We start from the raw sequence: 20,775 nt of genomic DNA on the forward strand, positions 1-20,775 counted from the left end.
AAGCTCTCCAGTTTCCTCTCCAGTGCACAGGGTTCCTATGGCAGATGGGTTCTTCAGGAGACAAGCTGGCACGGAAAGGGTTCCCTGAACGTAGAAAGTGTGGAGACCACTGTTCTGTATTCTTCAAAATGTAACTTCCAGGGTGCATTCTGCATTTGTGTTGGCAGTTTATTATTATTAAAGAAGACTATTGGGCAACTCATTAACTACAATCCCATATGGGGAAAGATGGAAAACAATGCATTTGTACTACAGATTTACACTGGTTACACACTACTAGCTTAACTGTTGTGGCTTAAAACATTAGGAATTGTAATTCAGCACAGTTAACAAAAATTCACTTAGAAAGTACTGTTCTCTTTCCTCCATCCCCAAATTACAATTCCCAAAGTTCCCTGGGGAGAAGCAAACCTAGCATGTGTGCAGTGTAAATGTTCTCAGAAAAATAAAATGAAGGAACTGGGGAAAACATATACAACAGAAAGATTTAAACTGAATTTCATGATGTATGTTAGACTTAGCTGGGTCCGAAAAAACTGAATGCTGCCACTCTGTAATGGAAAAGTCTGTAATTCAAAAACGTAAGTTTGCACCCCTTCCTAATTCTAGCAAAGGCAGGACCTGTCAACTCAGGGGTTCTAAATAATAAAGTCACCAACACTACCTGAAGATATGTAAATAAATCATGAGTCAATGCTCTGCATATGAGATCACAAGCTGCGATAGTGGTAAGTTACTATTTATAAGCATCTTGCATCCTGTGCCTACAGTCCAGCTGGTCTAATAAGAAGGCTAGGCTCAAATGTGCACAGAATGTAGCCTAAGGAATTATCTATTATGGCTGAAAAGCTCAAGTTACTATGTGAGATGTGCCAAGTAAAATGCCTTGAGTTATTTAATAAACTTAAGCCAGGATCCAAAGAAGAAGGAAAACTAACATTGTGAGCCCACTCATTTTTCTCAGAGCCCCCAACCATAGCAAACTGCTTCAGAAAAAGAGGGCAATTTTCAAAAGCAGTTTGTATAGGGGTCAGCTGTGCAAATGAGACAGTAAAGTAAATTCCCCTGGGCTAGCACCAAGCCCCTCATGTGAGCTTAAGTAGCTCTTTGGATTCTGGCCACTACACAGGATAATAATACACATCTCAACTGAAGTAAGCCCTTTAAAAAGTCTTTTGTTAGAGAGTACACACAAAATGTGGCCAGAATAATCTGAAGGCAGTATATTTAATCATCATATAATTTGTTATTACGCCTGTGATCAAACTTAATGTCTAGTCTCTCATTACCTTCATCAATACACCATGTGTTTTTTGATTTCATCTGTGGTTGGGAATCTACTGAAGAGCCATTTAAAGTGTAGAAAATTTCTGATCTGTTTCTATTTCCAGGGTCTGAGAGTGCACCTAAGACACAAACCATGTCATAAAGGAGACAAAGGGGAGGAAAAAAAACATAAAAAATGCTGCATTATGGAAAAAAAACAAGCCTTACAATCCTTTAAACCAAGTCTTCCTGCTAAGCTTATTAAGAGTAGGGTCTGTAAAAATGTCATTACCAGAATCTAACTTGTACAACTTTAAGAAAGAAACCTGCCAATCATCTGGCCCAATCTCTGCAACAAAGGTATAACCCCCTCGGCACCCATATTGTTAATGTTCTCAGCTTGCATTTTCAAGCTACACAGAGAGAACCTTTCAAGTTGCAAACAATTAACTGTACCTCTTTAACTTCCTCCATCTCCTATTCAGTGGAACTCTGTTCCCTTTATTACTTGCAGGAACAATTCAAAAATATGGAACTTTCACTTCAGAATGTTTACTTCCAAAGGAACATACATGGAGGATTTAATTGGCCACTTTAGGTTAGAATTACTTGGCCTTTCTGCTCTTAGAGAAGTAGCTGTCTTTAAGATGCTACAAGGTTTTGTGGGTTTTTTGCTGCAATGGGATGAACACATTTCTTAATGGATCAGCTTCTGTTGATTTCTCCATATACCTCCTAAGTGAGAATAAGGTTCACACATTTGATGAAATGGACTCTAGCCCACATAAGTTCCTGCCATAATACATTTGTTAGCCTTTAACATGCTGCAAATTGCAGTAATAACCACTTCTAATGCTTTCCAGAGCAATGGAACAAAGTGCTTTATCCGTTTATAATCTTTATTTGTTAAATTAATATTTCACCTTTCCATCAAAAGATGCTGAAGGTGACTAACAAGAAAAAATACAAAGCTTAAAAACATCCCTTAAAACCAACACACACAACAGCTAGTTGCCGAAACTGCAACTTTTACCTTGGCTATAACAGTCAACTTATGAGGCTAAATGTTATGTCTGAATAAAAGTGTATTTGCTTCCCAGCAGAAGGTCATCAGAGAAGGACTAGTCAGGCCTCCCTTGGCAAAGAATTCCAGAGTCTAGAAGCAATCACCAAAGTAGCACTCTTTTGAGTTACCAACGGACGTGCTTAAGATGTTGGTAAGACAGGAAGAGGGACCTCTACCAAAGATCTAAAAAAAAACCCCAGGCATGCTTGAATAGGAAAATACGGTCTTTCAGGTATCTGGTCCCCAAGTCAAGTAGGGCTTTATATGTAGCAACGAGCACTGTGTATTGTGACCAGAAAACAGTCAAGTAACCAGCAAAATTGTTGTACATGCTCCCTATACCCAGCCCTGTTCAACAGGCTGAGCTGCAGCATTCTGAATCAGCTGATTTCTGAACACTCTTTAAAGGCAGTCACAGGTAGCGGGTTACAGTAATACAAACAATATGTAACTAAGGCATATGTCACTTTGGTCAGAGCCGACTGAAACCAAGCAACAAGTTCTACTTCCATAGCAATGTGTAGGCTATTCATGCACTCAGTCTGGGGGAAGAGTTTTACAAAACAAGTGCAAGACAGGAAAATCCTCAGAAATGTTTCACAAGATGTACAATCTAACCTCCTTTGTATGCTAACTATGCAAGCAAATGTAGTATCTTGTTACACATTCTACTTATTGGGGAGCCACTGTTCTACAAAACATGTGGGATCAGTTCTGTGGAAACCCACCTCTGAACCCACAACTCCAAGGGACTGCATGTCACAAATCTCATGTACAAGGACAGTAGAAATACCTGGCATTTTGCTAAATAGTAGTTGAGTAAAAGTACCTGTAGACTTTGGCTTACTATGATTGAATCCTTTGTCACAGCCACTTCTAGATGTAAAGGCAAGTTTGGGAGGTCTCCTGTCTTGAGACACAGCCTCTAAAATAGAGTAGAAGATTAAGATATCTTACACCACCACACAGTACATAGTATAGATAGCATTAGCTTTAAAGCATCAGTTTACTACAAAATAGACCTTTAGGATATAAAGCAAGTCACAGTAATACTTGTGAAATCCAGAATTTCTTTCAGGTAGTGACTTAGACAAAACTAATCAGTTGCAGGAACACTCATATAAGTAGGAACCATAATATGGAAGGCAGCCTCCCTTGGGACACACACAAAATTGTTAAATAAGGATGACTATAGCTATTAATATATACTTTTTTAAACACAATGGGACATCTAGCCTAGCCTTTTTTTCCCCCTTCCAAAATCTCAGGGCATAGCTCCGTTTTACTGACACTGAAGCAAAAAAGCTGGATTTGCTCTCACAGAAGTTTTAGAATATGTTTCCTTCCACACTGCACCAATCAATTATGGTGAACCTTGTAAAATGCTGTATTGAGAAATAACACAGCCAAAGAAAAATTCCAAAGTGATCACTGGCTTCATGTTACGGTAAATTTATTTGCTTCGTATGTGGTTCGGAAGAAGGAAATACTTATCAAACTTAAAAAAGATAAAAAGCCCCCATCAGTGAAACTTTTTTAAAAAAATCTTTTTGCTGGAGATGTGATTGAACAACAGCAGCAGCAACAATAAGAAAAAGATTGAGGAGAAGAAAGCTAGGCATGCATTAAAAAGCAGTAATTGAAATAGAAAATATTGTGCTTTTTGCTAAATTGGACTCCTCACCAAAATAGTATGGTTATCATACATACAAAAGATTGCCATTTACTCTGCATAACATCTGAGGATTTTTAACCATGCCATGTATCCACTAAAGAGTTCAAATGAAATGTGTCTTCATGTTTCATAATCGGAATATAGCTGTTCAATTGCATTTTAACCAAGCTGTCCCTGAGGAATAACTCTATTAAAATACTTCAGTTACTTTCACTAGAGCTCATCTCTAACCAGACAGTGAAGAAAGCATCTTTTTGAAAGAATGATCTTTCAAGAAGAAATGTCCTAGAAGTTTTCTTTAAGAAAGAAGTAGCAGGAGCAAAGCACTGCCTCAAGTTTGTACAATATGACAATTATGCTTAAAATGGCAATCTGTCTATAGCATCTTCCTTACAGTTAAGAGTCCTATTTCATTTTTTGAAAAAACCACTTTGAAGAGTGTGTTGTTTCCAGGTTAATATTAGCTCTCATGTTCTCTAAAGTTCATGTACTGTACATCACAGATCCTGCTGCATCCTATCACTTGAGTAATACATTGCAGTGACCCATCCACCTCAGTTAACTCAAAGCGGTATTAGCTCAAATATAACAGCATTAGTTGCACCTGCAACTTACTGCTGCAGGAAAGAAACTCTCCTCGGACAGCAGCCTGGCCTCCCTTTTAAACCTCTAGATTTCTGACACCATCATCTCACAAGATTGCTGTACAAAATTCTAGCCACCCCAGCAGCCTAGCCATGACTTTTTCTGTTTAGTGCAAGGGTCAAAACAAGGCCTGTCCAACAAACTAGCATTATGCTTATTCCTCCCTGTGGTTCAGCTTAGTAGATCCTGACTGGACAAACCACCAAATCTCTCCCTGTTCAGGGAGGGCATTTGTTAACCCTGCCACACAGTCAAAAAGCCAAGCAGCAAAAGCTTCCATATTGTAGCCCCATATGCAGCATAGAAGTGACCATGCAGCAAGAGCTTCTGAACAGAAAATGCAGCACTCTAATAACAGGGAAGAAAGAACAGATTGCCTGTGGCTCCAAGCACTGCTCACAAGTGCCAATTCTTTTGTCGGAGCATATGTGGGCATCGCTGGAACATATTCCTTTGAAGAAAGTGTAAGAAAACAATCCAGTGCACAGTGCCCTTCTGATTAAGCAAATATTACTGCATGAAAAATGCAGAACCACCTGGAAAGGCTTTATGTGCTATTTTCCACTATCTGTGTATGGTCCTTAAAATACTGACTGGCAGACATGTAATTACGTAGACTCAGTTATTAGCGGCAAATAAGAACAGTTTTGCCTTTTCCCTACCACATGCAATACAGTGGACGCTCGGGTTGAGAACATGATCCGTGCGGGATGCATGTTCGCAACCCACATCTGCGCGCAGGCTGCAATTCGGCACTTCTGCGCATCATGCAATTTAGCGCTTCTGCGCATGTGCAACCGCTAAAACCCGGAAGTAACCCATTCTGGTTCTTCCGGGTTTCGACAATCCGTAACCTGAAAAAACGCAACCTGAAGCGGCTGTAACTCGAGGTATGACTGTACTACAATACAGCAGTAAAATTCATCAACTGAGAAAACCCAGTGCCACATTACAGTGACCATAAGCCTTCAACCTTCAAATTCTAACACCAGGAAAAGGCCATGGAACCACCAATACCAAAATACAGCACTATGCTACTATGGCACATTATAGTGAGAGGGAAAGAAGGGAGATGCATATACAGAAGCATGTAAGAGTCACAGGAGCATATCCAGAAATAAAGCAAGACAAGGCAGCAAAGCGATAATATAACCAATCAATAGTTTAGTGGAGTCCCCACCCCACCCCCATATATGTTTAAGACTAAAGCAAAATGATTGAATCCTGAGCAACATTAAAACTATGATTAGACGCAAGGATGTGTGCTAAGAACTGCGGTTTGCTCACTTTTCTTTTTTATAGACAAAATATACAAATTGTACCTGGGATAACATCATTGATATGCAAGAGAAGTGTGCTTTCAACACTTGCAAAACTGCAGAGCTGTTGTCCATTGTATCTTCCGTCCCAATTTCCAATTGGATTATCCTAAAAATCGTTTTAAAACACCATTACACGTTGCCCAAGTGAAGATACTCAAGAAACCATCTACATGGTTCAATTAAAGTTCTTGGCTACATGCAGCCCAGACAGGAAGCACAAGCTTTCACAAGAAATGCAAACACTTGCTCTGCAACAACATTTCAAGTGTCACACTTGTAGTGTTGTCATTTCGTCTTCCACATTTAGAGAAACAGATTGCATTCTGCAATGTTGTTTGGTTACAAATGTGCCACAGACACTAATACACTGATGATGGCAACATTGAAACAAAAGCAAAAAACACTCCTCCCAAGTGGTGGGAGAAAAGCCAAGCAAAGTTTGTCAGCAGCACAGAAGTTCCACGACTGAAGCCAGAAGTTTCACAACTGAAGCCATTCACAACAGGTACATAAATGGCTTTCATGCCTGAAGGATATATTTCATCTCTCTGGCATTAAGAGGCAGCTTCCAGCATTGGGAAGACTTGCCTACTTCCTTAAAGAGCAGGGGTGAACAAGTACATTAAGGTGCAATTTTTTTTCATGTTGAATGCCTACTAATATTCTAAGGGTGTAATAGTTCAGTTTCATTCTCTTTATTTCAAGCCTCAGTAAGTCTTCTGGTTTCAAAACACAAGTAGGAGAAAGACGAGGATCAGCATATGTTACTGTAGTGCTTGAGAATTGCACTCAACATACAGAATTACATTACGCCAGAACCTCGCATTTTCCTTGCAGGCAAAAATTGACGTGGCTGTATTTTCAGAGGAAAACTATAAAAGATCAGTAGTGCCAACCCTGGAACATTATTTAGCAAAGCAGGCTGGTCATTAGAAGCAAGAAAATGGGTATTTTGCCTGGCTAGTGTCAGGTAAGATTTAGTAAGGCCCTGTAAATAAGCCCACATAAGTTACTAGTGCATACAATAAATTTACTAGCCTGCCTAATGCGGATACACATGGGCAATCATTTATGGCTCAGCAAGGGAGAAATAAAACTTTAGTAAAGCTGCACCATCTGATCCCCTGGAGGAGATTCTTTCTTGCCATGCACGATCAGGCAAGTGGCTGTTCCCAAGCCTAACTCAATACATTTTTACCCAATGCTAAAAAAAGCTGCTGGGTGGCAATTATACATAGCAATCGAGAGCCATAAGTAGCTTGCCAATATTCCATCTCTCCCCGCCACTATTGCATGTACTTCTATTTAACACACATGCAAAAAGTTAAGAATCAGGTTAATTTCTTACCATGTCCACTCCAACAACGTATCCTAAACTCTCGTTTCCTGGTAAGACATCACAGAATATAACTGTCCCATACTCTATATTCTTTCCTATCTTCACAGAAACCCTGGAGTTGAGCTCCAAAGGAGGAAGTTCTACCTGCATTGAGTCAACTGGAGCTGCATAGTCATTCTCCAGCTCATTGTCATCATCTTCCATCAGCTCTAGTTTGTCTAGTGCAACAAACACTCCACAGTCCTCGTCACATCTGAACAGCTGTTTGCCTTGGTACTGTCCATCAGTAAAACCCTGACCACGGCCTTCTTCCTAGGTTTGCAGGAGAAAAAAACATAGCTCATTAAGAACTGTCATAGGAGTAATTAAAATGTTGGTCTTCGGGGAGACTGAGGTTGAAACCTATGCCTGGTCATGAGGTTCATCCAGATCTTAGGATGGTTGCTCAACATTCTGAGCCCAACCTACCTCACAAGTTAGTTGAGAGGATAAAATGGTGTGGGGATCAATATATTTTGGCCTCTGCTCCTCAGAGGAGAAATAGGATACAAATATACTAAGTAAAAAGCCTCATACTACGCATCTTTTCAGAATATTTCTACAACAACACACAGCATCTGTTTGACCCAATGCATAGAAGAAGAAAACTTACCAGAAGCTCCACTCCAAAAAATATCCCAGAGAGTGATCTTTCTTGTATTAATGGTCCTCTGAAGCGAACAACTCCAGGATATTTCTCATCTCCTAATCGCAGCTGTACTTTCACCGGTGAGCCAACATCAATGTGGAGACCCTTGCTCAGTCTACCTTTACTTTTAAATATACTGTATCTCTCCTCACAATTGGTAATTGCCAACAGCAGTTCTGCTCGTTTCTCATCTATATCAACAACTTCTTTTTCATCCACGAAGAGGACCACATGGGGCTGCTCCAAAATCTTGATTCCTATCTGCAATTTTTTGCTTTTTGACGAAGGGTTGCTTCTGGTGTGTCCTCCTGAAGAACGGTCTTGAACGAACTGGCCAATGCTTCCCTTGGGTACTTTCAACAGTTTTTGAGTCTGTTTGTCTACAATGCTGCATTCCTGGAGAAGCAAATAAAATATACGCTCTTCCCAATAGGACATGCTGCCTTTTTTTTTTTAACTCCACAAACCTAGATTCAATATGGTTCAAGCTTTGTATGAATACAAAGAAGAAACGTTCAAGAAAGCCAAGTTGCCAACATAACTGCCAAGGAATTAGATGCTCCTACTAATAGGCCCCTGTTCGATTTCCCATAGTGAGTTAATGATTCTTCACCCATGTCCTAATGAGGTAAATCCAGAACAGATGACCTGGACACAAAAATAAAAGATAGTATCAGTGGCAGCTGAAGGATGTCATAGTAAGAACAAAGCAAAAGAAAACAAACCACTTTCAAAAGAAACAACACAGGTTTTTATAGATCTATGACAGCAACCAGCTGGCAAGAGAGAGATACTTGGGTAGCCACAAAGGTCATGCTGAAGATTTCATCTGCATAATAAAACTGACCTAATGCTATATTTGCAGCCTCACCTTCATTGTGACTGGAGATATCTGGTCTATATAATCCTTATTTAAAACTTGAACAAGTGCCCACCTGTTTCTGCTTTGCTACTGCAGACTAGAAGAGTTCCCCCATTTTTAAAAAGAATGAACCCAATATACAGGATTCATTTGTTTATTGTTTTGTAAAGAGACAGACAACAAGAAATATATCACCGCACAGAGGACTACAATGCAAGTTCACAGAAGTACTGCTCAATTTTTTTGCACACAAAAGTAATTCACAATACAGTTTCATGAAAGCAGCAAGTGGATTAACCATTTCCAGAAATAGCTTGGTGGCAGTGAACTCAATAGTCATCCTCAGATTGAGTCAAAAGTTGTTCTTAGTACGACATGTTTCCCAAAGAAGCACAGAACAAAATAAATCAGAGACGAAATACTTAACTATTAGAGATTGAAAAGGACACCAAAGTTCTTTATAGGTGCCTTCCAGGTGAACTGGCTGTAAAAGGATCCTCTAAGATGAGAATCAAGGGAGGTTTGGATCCCCACCTCCAACTTACAAGACCATTAAACAAACACCACCATGTATAAATAATATACACATGATTATTTAACTGCTCAGTTTGTCTATGCGACTCTTCCCATGCTGTGCGGGGCTGTTTGCAAAAGTGCTTTCAATTACCCCATGCTTTGCTTTGAAGTCCTAACAGTCAGAGTTTCAAAGGGCAGCATCACCTGCTGTCACTATGGTGTTTGGTGAATGACAAGTGGGTGGCTCCATCCACCTGTCAAATTTGGCCCTTCAACTTGCTCCTTCCCCCCAAAATGTCCCTGGGTGGTTGTTTTTTATGTACACACCTAAAGCAAGCTATATGAGGGAAAGTTGGTTATTTGTTACATATGCACCCTCAAACACCTATTTGCCATGGTGGTTAAATGTTACTGCACTGAAGGCTGCAGGATGAGAACAAATGATGAGAAAAGGTCATCACTGTGCTTCTGATTGACCCAGAAGAATCTGGTGGGGCTGCTGTTGGAAGGAGGATGCTTAATTATGGTCTGATACAGCAAGACATGATACGCCGAAGAATTGATGCTTTTGAATTATGGTGCTGGAGGAGACTCTTGAGAGTCCCATGGACTGCAAGAAGATCAAACCTATCCATTCTTAAGGAAATCAGCCCTGAGTGCTCACTGGAAGGACAGATCGTGAAGCTGAGGCTCCAGTACTTTGGCCACCTCATGAGAAGAGAAGACTCCCTGGAGAAGACCCTAATGTTGGGAAAGATGGAGGGCACAAGGAGAAGGGGGCGACAGAGGACGAGATGGTTGGATAGTGTTTTCGAGGTTACCAGCATGAGTTTTACCAAACTGCGGGAGGCAGTGGAGGACAGAGGTGCCTGGCGTGCTCTGGTCCATGGGGTCACGAAGAGTCGGACATGACTAAACAACTAAACAACAACAACAGCAAGACAGTTCTTAATCTTTTGACACAAGAAACAGAGAAAATCTAGAGCAGAAATACTGCTCAACTGTGTGTTTCTTTCTGAACAGGGAAACTGCCCTACACCACTGTTCCATCTAACTTAATATTGTCTGTACAAAAAATGGGGAACCTGTGCTGCCCCCCATGTTGCTGAACGACAACTCTCATCATCCCTAGCAAGCATGGTCATCCTTACTGGTGCTGATGGGAGTTGTAGATCAGTAACATCTTGAGAGCCAAAGTTCCCCCATCAGTGCTGTAAACTGACTGACCACAGCTATCCAGTGTTTAAGACAGAAATATTCCCCAGCTGTACCAGGTGACAAACCTCGGGTCTTCTGAATGCAAAGTGTGTGCTCTGCCTCTGAACTATGACTTGCTCTCTCTCTTCGTTTGGGGAGCATTTAGGACATATGGGCAGCTCATATTGATGATGAAGTGGTTTAATCAGTACAGTAGACTCCTTCTTTATCGCCCTTGTCTTGTATGTTAGAAGAGGTTTTTTTTAAAAAAATAAATAAATCCACAAGTGACAGGGGGTGGGGTGGGGTATAAATGAGGCTTTTTGGCAGCTGCACCTTCACTATAGATTTTTCTCCCATATATAAGTTTAGCAGGCCAGACCTAATGTTTGTTTTATGAAACTGATGAAAGTTTATTTCAGCAGGCATTTGGGAGTGCACAGCAAAGTTACATTTTAATAACCTGGGGTTGTTTTGTTTGCTGGCAAATTGATGCTTATACAGGCTTTACAATGTTATGATTTTTATTGTTTATTTTTGGTATCATGTTTAATTGTACTGTGGTTTCGTTGTTCTCTTATGCTACATCATACATTACCCAGAGGGCACTTGACAACAAGAGCATGAAAGCAATAGCCCTCCCTCATTTTATTTATTAGTATCACAATCGGTATTCAAAGGTAAACAACCTTTGAACATGGAGGCTCTATTTAGCTACTACAGCTAACAGCCAGTTATAAATCTACCCTCCTCCTCCCTAAATATGCCTAATTCTATTTTTATTTGTTTATTTTTTAAAATAACCACTTAGGCAATCCCACACCTTGTGGGATATAATTCCTCAGACTCTTATTTCCTTAAAAAATTACTGTGTGGCATACACTTTTGCTATTTATTTTTTTAGCTACATTTATAACCTTTCTTTCTCCCCACCCCAAAGAACTCAAGGCAGCAAACATGGCTACCTGTCCATTTTATCCTGTGAGATAGGTTGGCATGAAAGATGCTCAGTCTCAAGGCCAGCTCTTCAGCTGAGGGCAAAATCAGAGCCCAGGTCTCCCCAGCCCGAGCTGCAACACTAAGGCACCACTGTGGTATAGCAGCATAACTCACTTTTGTAGCCAATGAAATATCATTATCAGTGAATGTATAACATGCATGCACATATACATAGGTGCACACCTTCGGAGAGGATAAACACTCAGCCCCATAGGCTATAATATTCAAAATTTGTACTGTTTGTGGTACTTCTATGCAAAGCATAGGAGAAGCACAGTGCTAGTGCAACATGCCATGATCTGGCCATAACACAGCATCAAAGGTAGGAATATGTTGCGGCCAGATATTTCTGTGGGAAATGGTTACTGTGATTGTACATGTTTGATTTCTGTGTAGAAATGGTACACACTCTCTGTACCCAATGAATTTCTTGACCTTCGGGGCACATTGTTAAACACTCATTTGCAGCATCTGTCTGAATCTCTCAACATGGACAGTAACTCCCAACATTCCTCACCCTTAGTCAGATTGGTGGGGCTGATGGGAGTTGTAGCCCAACAACATCTGAAGGGCACCATATTGGCTATACCTGCTCTAGAGTGCTGGACTAGAACCTGAAGTCCAGGGTTCAAATCCTCACTCAGCCATGACTTAACCTATCTCACAGAGTTGTTGTGATGATAGAATGGAGAGTTCCTTGTAGCAAAGGTGGGATATAAATGCAAACTAAATAAATAAATCAGGCAAACAGTTCACACATCTTACAAAGAGGGATCTGGACCAGTCCACAAAAGCTGCCACAACAAGTCTATCAGACTTTTGAAGTGAAAAAATACTCAATTTTGTGAGCTTTCTGCAACACACACAAACATGGAACAAGTTAACTATGCATGCTGTATGGAAAAAGCTGTTTGGCAGTTGATATCAGAATTAAATGTAAAAGAATCACCAAAGTAAGATAACTAAATACTGTAGAAGACAGGTGAAAAATACCCACTCCCCCCCAAAAGCACATGAAAATAAGAACACATTTGCCAAACTACATAAGAAAAAATAATAAACTACTTCCCCCAAATAAAAATCAAGTAAGAGCACAAACAAATATTTGTTGCCAATACTAATACTACTACTACAATGATAATGAAGGAGCAACATCAGTGTGCATGGCACTTTGCAAAGTGCAAGAGGGCAGGTCCCTGCCCTGAAGACGCCTCCAATTAAAACTGAGTTTAGCATTTTAATGCTATAATTGTACATTGCCTGAAGCCTGTGTGAACCACTCAGAGGCCTTTGCCGACATGGTGGCCAGCTAATATGCTAAATACAGTACATTTTTAAAAAATTCAACACTACGGAAGGGAAGTGGGAGCTGAGGTATCCAACTAAATTCTTATGCCACTGGTGGTCATTTTCTTCCATGGGTTTAGGCTGAGTAGAACAAGGATTATCTATAACCAATATTAATTACTTAATAATAATGAGTAGTATTTGTATCCAACTATGTTCTTATTCAGAGCAGATCCACTGAAATTAATAAACTTGTCAGCCATGTCCATTTTACTTCAATGGATCTGCTCTGAATAAGACTAGGATTGTCTATAACCAATGATGGTGAGGATGATAGGTAGTATTTGTATCCAACTAAGTTCTAGCTCAGAGTAGACTCACTGACATTAATGAACCTATACCATGTCCACTTACTTCAACAGGACAAGTCTGAATAGGACTAAGATCGTCTACAAGCAATAATAATTTGATTATAATATATAATATCCACACCCAACTATTCAATTCCAGCTCAGAATGGACCCACTGAAATTAACAAACCTAAGGCAGTCATAGGGACGCGGGTGGTGCTGTGGGTTAAACCACAGAGCCTAGGACATGCTGATCAGAAAGTCGGCGGTTCAAATCCCCGCGACAGGGTGAGCTCCCGTTATTCGGTCCCTGTTCCTGCCAACCTAGCAGTTCGAAAGCACCTCAAAGTGCAAGTAGATAAACAGGTACCGCTCCGGCGGGAAGGTAAACGGCATTTCTGTGCACTGCTCTGGTTCACCAGAAGTGGCTTAGTCATGCTGCCCACATGACCCAGAAGCTGTACGCCGGCTCCCTCGGCAATAAAGCAAGATGAGCGCCACAACCCCAGAGTCGGCCACGACTGGACCTAATGGTCAGGGGTCCCTTTACCCTTTTAAGGCAGTCATGGCCACTTACTTCAATGGGCCTCCTTCTGAGTAAAACTAGGCTAGTCTACATCCAATAATGATTTTATACTGGTAACAATAAAATAATAATAATGGCCAGTACCGTAGAGTATATGTACCCAACCACTCTCTATTCCAGAGAAGACTCCCTGAAATCAATGAACCTGCTATGCCAACCATGGCCATTTATGGTCTAGTGCTAGGCCGAGTAGGATTAAGACCGTCTAACTAAGCCACTAATAATTTTATGGTCACCATCAACAACATCACGGGTAAACCTTTGCACTTGGCTAAAATTCAAGCTCAGGGGCTGGTCCAGAGCGGGAGTTCGCAAGCCCCTCGGCCAGCCGCGTCCAATGCGCCTACGCTGAGTTGGACCAACATTGGCCCGTAACTAAGAATAATAAGGTTAATACAGAAAGCGAAAGGAAATATGAAGGGGGAGGCAGCGCAGGTATTCCCTCCCTCCCTCCCTCCCTCCCGGGACCCGCAATGGGCGCTCCATTACGTTCCTGCTCCGCGAATGCTACTCGCCGCCGGAGCCCCACCCCAGAAGAGGCTGCAATCGTCTCCCCGCCGCCGCCGCCGCCGCCGCCACCCCAACCACTGCTCCGCCTCCGGCCCAGTGGCGCTGCCGGCATTACCATCCTCCTGCTGCTTCCTCGCGGCTCAGGCCGCAGCCGCCGCCCCTCCCGTCTCCCCCGCCTCAGGGGTTCCTCCTCACCCGCCGCCTCCGCCTCCTCCACCTCCTCGCCTTCCCCATCCTCGTCCCCTCAGAGGCGCAGGCAGCGGCTTCAAGGCGCGCACCCTACCCTGCTCTTGCCACCGCGGATGCTGCCATTCCAGCTCTCCCTCCCGCCTCCTGGCCGCTCGCCGCCGGTTCTTCCTGCCTATTGGCTGCCTGGCCCAAGCCAACCCCCGCCCCCTGCTCTCCTCGACGGAGGGAATTTCCAAGGCCAAGCTCGGTTGCAGGCGCAGCGAAATAAATAAATAAAACCAAAGAGCCCCCTCGGATTGGCTGAGCCGGCGGGTTTCTGCCTGCTCAGTGGTTGTTTGGGAAGAAGGCGGGTGCACCTCTCCCACCTATATAAGCGGAGAGATTGCGCTGATTAAATTGGCTGAATCATCCGTGCTCCCGCCTACGTCCCTTTGCCATTAGTCGTTGTTAGAGTGGCGGGGATGGGGAGTGGGGAGCCGAGGGTGGGTTTTAATTGGATAAAATGTGGCCTAGCCCCCGCTAGCGATTGGCTGCAGTATGGAGGCATAGAAAGCCTTTCAGTACGTAAAGGGCATGGCTGGTGGGTTCCGTCTGTTCCGTTTCTCCAGCTGGACTTACTGCTGGTTTCTTGATGGACAGGCAGGAAAACGTATTGCTATTTATTTGTTCCAGTTCCAAACTTTCAAAGAAAAGAAAAAAGCAGAGAGATTGATTTAAAAAATAAGTTTGCGGATATTCTTTTTAATTTAAAAACTGCATTTAAAACTCTTTACATCTGAACATCAGTACAGTGGTATCTCGGGTTAAGTACTTAATTCGTTCCGGAGGTCCGTAATTAACCTGAAATTGTACTTAACTTGAAGCACCACTTTAGCTAATGGGGCCTCCTTTGCCGCACCGCTGGAGCATGATTTCTGTTCTCATCCTGAAGCAAAGTTCTTATCCTGAAGCACTATTTCTGGGTTAGCAGAGTCTGTAATCTGAAGCGTATGTAACCTGAAGCGTATGTAACCCGAGGTACCACTGTACTTTAAAAGAACGAGCCAAGTAGCCTAATACTGAGAGTCTTTTTTTTTTAAAAAAAAAACAACAACCTAATAAATTGGTTTGTCATGCCTCTGCATGCCCAGGTTTCCTCCCCACAGCCCATCACTCAACCCTAGACAATTTGACACACTGCAAAGGGCTGTAGCTGAATGGCAGAGCATCTGCTTTGCATGCAGAAGATCCCAGGTCCCATACTTGAGATTGCCAGGTGAGTCTGAGAGAGAACAGTGTCTTAAAACCCAGGAGACCCACTGCCAGTCACTGCTGACAGTATTGAGCTGGAGAGAGCAATGGAGTTTAAGAAGTAAGGCACATTTATTAACTTCAGCTAGAATAGGGATAGCCAGAACCAGGAAAACCTTGCAATGAATGAATATTGTTCCCTGTTCCAGCAAACAGCCATAATGGAAAAGTTGTCACAAAAACTGGAGGTGGCAAGGGGAGAGAAAAAACAATATCATTTTTACACTGTATGATTTCGTTAAATATACAGATGAAACAACACATGGATGAGAAATTTCTACAACTGACATTGCAATATGGTGTAAATAAGCAGGCAATACTCTTTAGTTCGGGACGCGGGTGGTGCTGTGGGTTAAACCACAGAGCCTAGGACTTGCTGATCAGAAGGTCAGCGGTTTGAATCCCTGCGATGGGGTGAGCTCCTGTTGCTCGGTCCCTGCTCCTGCCAACTTAGCAGTTCGAAAGCACGTCAAAGTGCAAGTAGATAAATAGGTACCGTCCGGCGGAAAGGTAAACAGCGTTTCCGTGCGCTGCTCTGGTTCGCCAGAAGTGGCTTAGTCATGCTGGCCACATGACCCGGAAGCTGTACTCAGCCAATAAAGCGAGATGAGCGCCACAACACCAGAGTCGGTCACGACTGGACCTAATGGTCAGAGGTCCCTTTACCTTTACTCTTTAGTTCACTCTTATTATCTTGTGCTTTCAGAGTTGATTTATTAAGGAATCCACTGAAGTGGTTTACTGTAATCATCTCATTATTATGTATTGCAAAATAATATGTTCAGTATTTTATTCCCACCCCAGTGATCCATTTTCTGTCAATGTCATGTTTTATGATTTGTGTGCAATTCTGTAACAGAAAAATAAAAACAGAAGAGCAATGGTGTAACCCACTGTAAGGCAGCTTCCAATGTTCAAATGGACAGCTGTCTCCCAAGAAATGTTTTGCATGAAAAAAACATCAGTTCTTGGCATCTCCAGGTAGCACTGGGAAAAGACTCCTATGTGAACCCCAGAAAGCTGCTCCTGGAAGTCCCAGTACTGAGGGAATTTCCAGACTGCGGCTGTTCTGCAGATGGCATTTAATCACACACCAGCAAGTTCACATTATGCAACTGGAGTCGATTTTCAGCTCTCCTTGCACAACAAACCTGCTTCCCCTATTTATTTATTTTTTAAATGACTTTTGCAATAAGGAAAGTGATGGAAAGATGTACTGGAAAGTGTGGGATAACATTTGCTTAACACAAATGTGATCTAAACAAATCAGGATGAATGCTCGAAAAATAGGTGGTGCTGCCTAACCTCCCTGAGAACTTTGTGCAAGCAAATCAGGGCAATTTTTTAGTAAACAGATTGTCTAGAAGAGACTTCAGTTCAATGAACCAATGGTCTGGCTCCCTTTGTTTCCTAGGTCTCTATCTCCTGCTGACCATCGCAATTGGAGGGGTGTCACCTAGAGAGGCCCGGAGGGCTGCCTTCGGCCCCAAGGCCAGAAGTTCCCCTTCACCCTACTTAAGGTTGATTAAATCTCAGTTTAAAATATCCCTGAGAAGCACAATCTTCTGTATGTTTACTCAGAACAGCAGCCCCACTGGGTTCTGTGAATTTTACTCCTAGGAAAGCATGTTGGCCGAAGTATTGCTATCTTTGACAAGACTAGGTGGCAAAGACTAGGTGGCAAGCTGGCAAGACTAGGTGGCAAGACTAGGTGGGTCAATGCAACTTAGCTTTGAGATAATGAGTTTTATTCCATATTTCAAAGAGCAAAAATCTGGACACAAAAGTTATTGAGCTTTTCATTGTTCATCTTCCACCATGGTCTTTCAACACTTCCGTCATGCATGGGCTGCCATACGTCCGGATTTTCCTGGACATTCACTGATTTTCCACCAGGATGCTGTTTATGAGGGCCGAATACCAACTATGTCTGGGAAATTCCAGATGTATGGCAACCCTAGATATTGTTACCTTTTTAGTTCAGCTACAGCCATGTTGATTTTCAAGGTGAGAGCAGAGTAGATTTGAAACCCCTACCTATTAACTGATAAGTACGGCCCTAGTGGGACACTTTAAATCCAGGCTTGGACACTTAATCACTAGCAGTTAAATATACCACTTTTTGACCATTGAAGTGTGCTTCACTGGCTCTCAGGCAGAAATCCTTGCTGAGTCAAGTGTGCAGCTCTCCGTGGTCTTCCATTGCAGTTATGTGAGCAGAACAGGGAAGTGATTAATAGCAACTGCATTGCTACAATTAAAAAAACCAACCCACATAATAAAAATAAATATTTATTAGGTGTCTCAAAGCAACTTACACAATAAAAATAGAAAGAGCAAAGGTGTTGAGATCAAACATAAAGACATAAAAACATAAACTCATCCAAAAATATGACTCATGGGTGAGGACTCTGAAAAATGAGTGAAAATGTGCCCCACCTGGGCAGGAGCTGAAAAACAAACAAAATCATGGGTCACATTTTTGCTCATTATTTGAAGTCCTGGTTGATGGGCCACATTTTTGGGAAACCTGTCCAGCAAGCACCAACTGGCAGCAGCATGTAGAAAGAGGCTGCAGTTTGCACTAGTATGCCACCAGATGGCAGCTGTGGGTAAAAAGAGGCTGTAACACCAGGCAGCAGCAGCATGTAAATAGAGAAAGCCATTTTGCAATACAGTGGTACCTCGGGTTACATATGCTTCAGGTTACAGACTCCACTAACCCAGAAATAGTACCTCGGGTTAAGAACTTTGCTTCAGGATGAGAACAGAAATCGTGCTCCGGCAGCAGCAGGAGGCCCCATTAGCTAAAGTGGTGCTTCAGGTTAAGAACAGTTTCAGGTTAAGAACGGACCTCCGGATTAAGTACATAACCAGAGGTACCACTGTACTGTACAGTAATGGGTCAGCAGTAGTAGGTAAAAAGAGGCTGCATTTACAACATTTTGTCACTAGATGGTAGCAGAATGTTGTTTCAAGAGAAAGCAGGTATTTTACTCACTTAACAGAATGAGGGAGAGGGAAAATGTCAGAGAGGAAAAGGCTGTGGTTACTGTCACACAGGAATTTGGTGTCCTCCAAGTTAAGCTGTCACGTATCTTCCAGGCATCCTCTTCAAAGAAAGAAGGGAACTTCAGATGCCTACCTGAGAAATGTGAGGGACCTGAGCAACTGAGTCTGGATCCTGAAAAAAATCATAGCTGCCTTTCCCACTACCATCAGGGATCCAGAATGGACTTTGTAAGAAGCTGACTATCCTCACTGCTTCCTTGAGAGTAAACCAGACCAACTAGGGTGTAGTAAATGGGCTAGCATTAGTAGATTTTTAGAGCCAAAGTTCTTTGGCCTATTTTGCATTCTGTTTTGAACTTTCTTGCTTTTCCTTGTATCTTTTATTTTTAATAACATTTCCTGATTGAAGCGCTGAAGTGTGTGATTGCCAACCTCGGGGTTTGATGCTTGGCATTCATGCTGCTGGAAGTTTAGGATCAGAGTTGTAAGAGACCAGCATGCTCTTCTGGGATCTGGGTGAGACCCAAGGAGCGTGGGCTGCCTTGACAGTGAGAGCACTATATAGGATATATATACTATATAGTGAGAGCACTATATAGGATAAAGCAGCTCTCCTTTCTCCAGCAATTTGTGTGTCCATTGGCCTGAGGAATGGGCAGAGGTAGAGCATGGCCAGCAAGGCTAGTAGCCATTAATTGGAGGTTGCTTTGGGATTTATTTATTTTTATGAATTGCACATGTTTCTGGTAATTGTGTGTTTCAGTGTATACAACTCTTGGAGACCTTTTTGCATAACAACCATCTAACAGATTTAATAAATGATCCTTGTAATTTTTAGTTGATTGCAAACATATTTGATCAATTCATTGGCTAAACCAGGTTGCATTCCTAGTTAAGAACCAGAACAAGATGCCACAAGACTTCACCAGGTTTTCTGAGCTGCAGGGGGAAGGTCACTGCCCCTCATTTTCCTTTATGTCTGCACAAAAGGCATTTTCCCTCTGGGCACAGAAGAAAAGATTCTCTAAGGAGGGAAAGTCATTCCATAAAATGATGAGGCATGCAGCAGAATGAATCATAAAATATCCCCCTGAAAGGTTTCTGTAGGAAACTTGATCCAGCATTGATCCAGCCAAGATTCTGTCTTCCCTTAGAAGAAATCAGAAAGCTGTGTTTATACTGAATCAGAATGTTGGTCCATCTAGCTCAGTGTTGTCTACACTGACTGGCAGCTCTACTGCTGAGCTGCAGCCCTTCATTGGGCAACAGGAAGTGATGGCAGTCGTGGTCAGGGTGTCTGCTCATGTATTGCCAAGAAACAGGAAATGCATCCCCAGAAAAGAAGATAAATGACGACACAGATATTTGCGAGTGCCAATTTGTATGTATATGTGCACATTCAAAATGGACTGCTAGGATTTAACTGTAGTGCCTCTCCCCAGGAGGGGACAGAGGGACCAGAAGATTTGTGCTATCAGTCTGCAATCCAGCTGCTAACTGTTGATGGACGGCTTCATAGCCTCTGTGCTGCCTTCTTAAGCTTATCTTTAAATGTACCCGGCATCAAACAACCCTTCAAATAGAGATGTCTTCCTACGGAGAAGTGCCCTCTGCAAAGTAGGGCACACAGCCACCCTAGCCATCAGTGAGCAGTGGGTCCTTGGGCAACCCCTCCTGTCTGCCTTCTTGCTTACACCCAATCTGGGAGGCACCACTACCTGTCAGCTTCTTCCTCCTCATAGTCTCAGTATTGCCCTCATAGAACTCAGCAGGGAGGATAGAAACAAAACTGGAATTCAGTGGTTCTGCCTCTCATTTGTTCTGGTGCCACCTGCTGTTCAGCTCCCTGCCTGCCACCCTACCAGCCTCAATGGGCACCAGCCACCACTGGAGGGTCCTTGGTTGGGGAAAAGGTAAAGGATCCCCGGACAGTTAAGTTCAGTCAAATTTGACAATGGGGTGCGGCGCTCATCTCT

General features: G+C 42.4%; 1 protein-coding gene across 5 annotated transcripts in view; it reads right to left on the reverse strand.

Annotated features, from left to right (window-relative positions):
* Positions 1 to 14,675, reverse strand: part of CYLD (CYLD lysine 63 deubiquitinase) — a 38,833-nt gene extending 24,158 nt beyond the window's left edge. Inside the window, exons 1-6 of one of the 5 annotated variants that reach the window (XM_081870190.1) lie at positions 14,592 to 14,675; positions 7,966 to 8,649; positions 7,323 to 7,625; positions 5,975 to 6,080; positions 3,162 to 3,257; positions 1,290 to 1,406 (exon numbers count right to left, since the gene is read on the reverse strand). In XM_081870190.1, the coding sequence (XP_081726316.1) occupies positions 1,290 to 1,406; positions 3,162 to 3,257; positions 5,975 to 6,080; positions 7,323 to 7,625; positions 7,966 to 8,439 (1,096 nt within the window). In that variant the 5' untranslated portion in view covers positions 8,440 to 8,649; positions 14,592 to 14,675. Of the gene's footprint in view, positions 1 to 1,289; positions 1,407 to 3,161; positions 3,258 to 5,974; positions 6,081 to 7,322; positions 7,626 to 7,965; positions 8,650 to 14,423; positions 14,474 to 14,503 lie in introns of those variants that run through there. The other 4 variants (XM_081870191.1, XM_081870193.1, XM_081870192.1 and 1 more) reach the window with 4 other exon arrangements.
* Positions 14,676 to 20,775: the final 6,100 nt, after the last annotated feature.

The sequence above is a fragment of the Podarcis erhardii genome (assembly GCF_964252035.2).
Source record: "Podarcis erhardii genome assembly, chromosome: 7".
Lineage (NCBI taxonomy): Eukaryota > Metazoa > Chordata > Lepidosauria > Squamata > Lacertidae > Podarcis > Podarcis erhardii.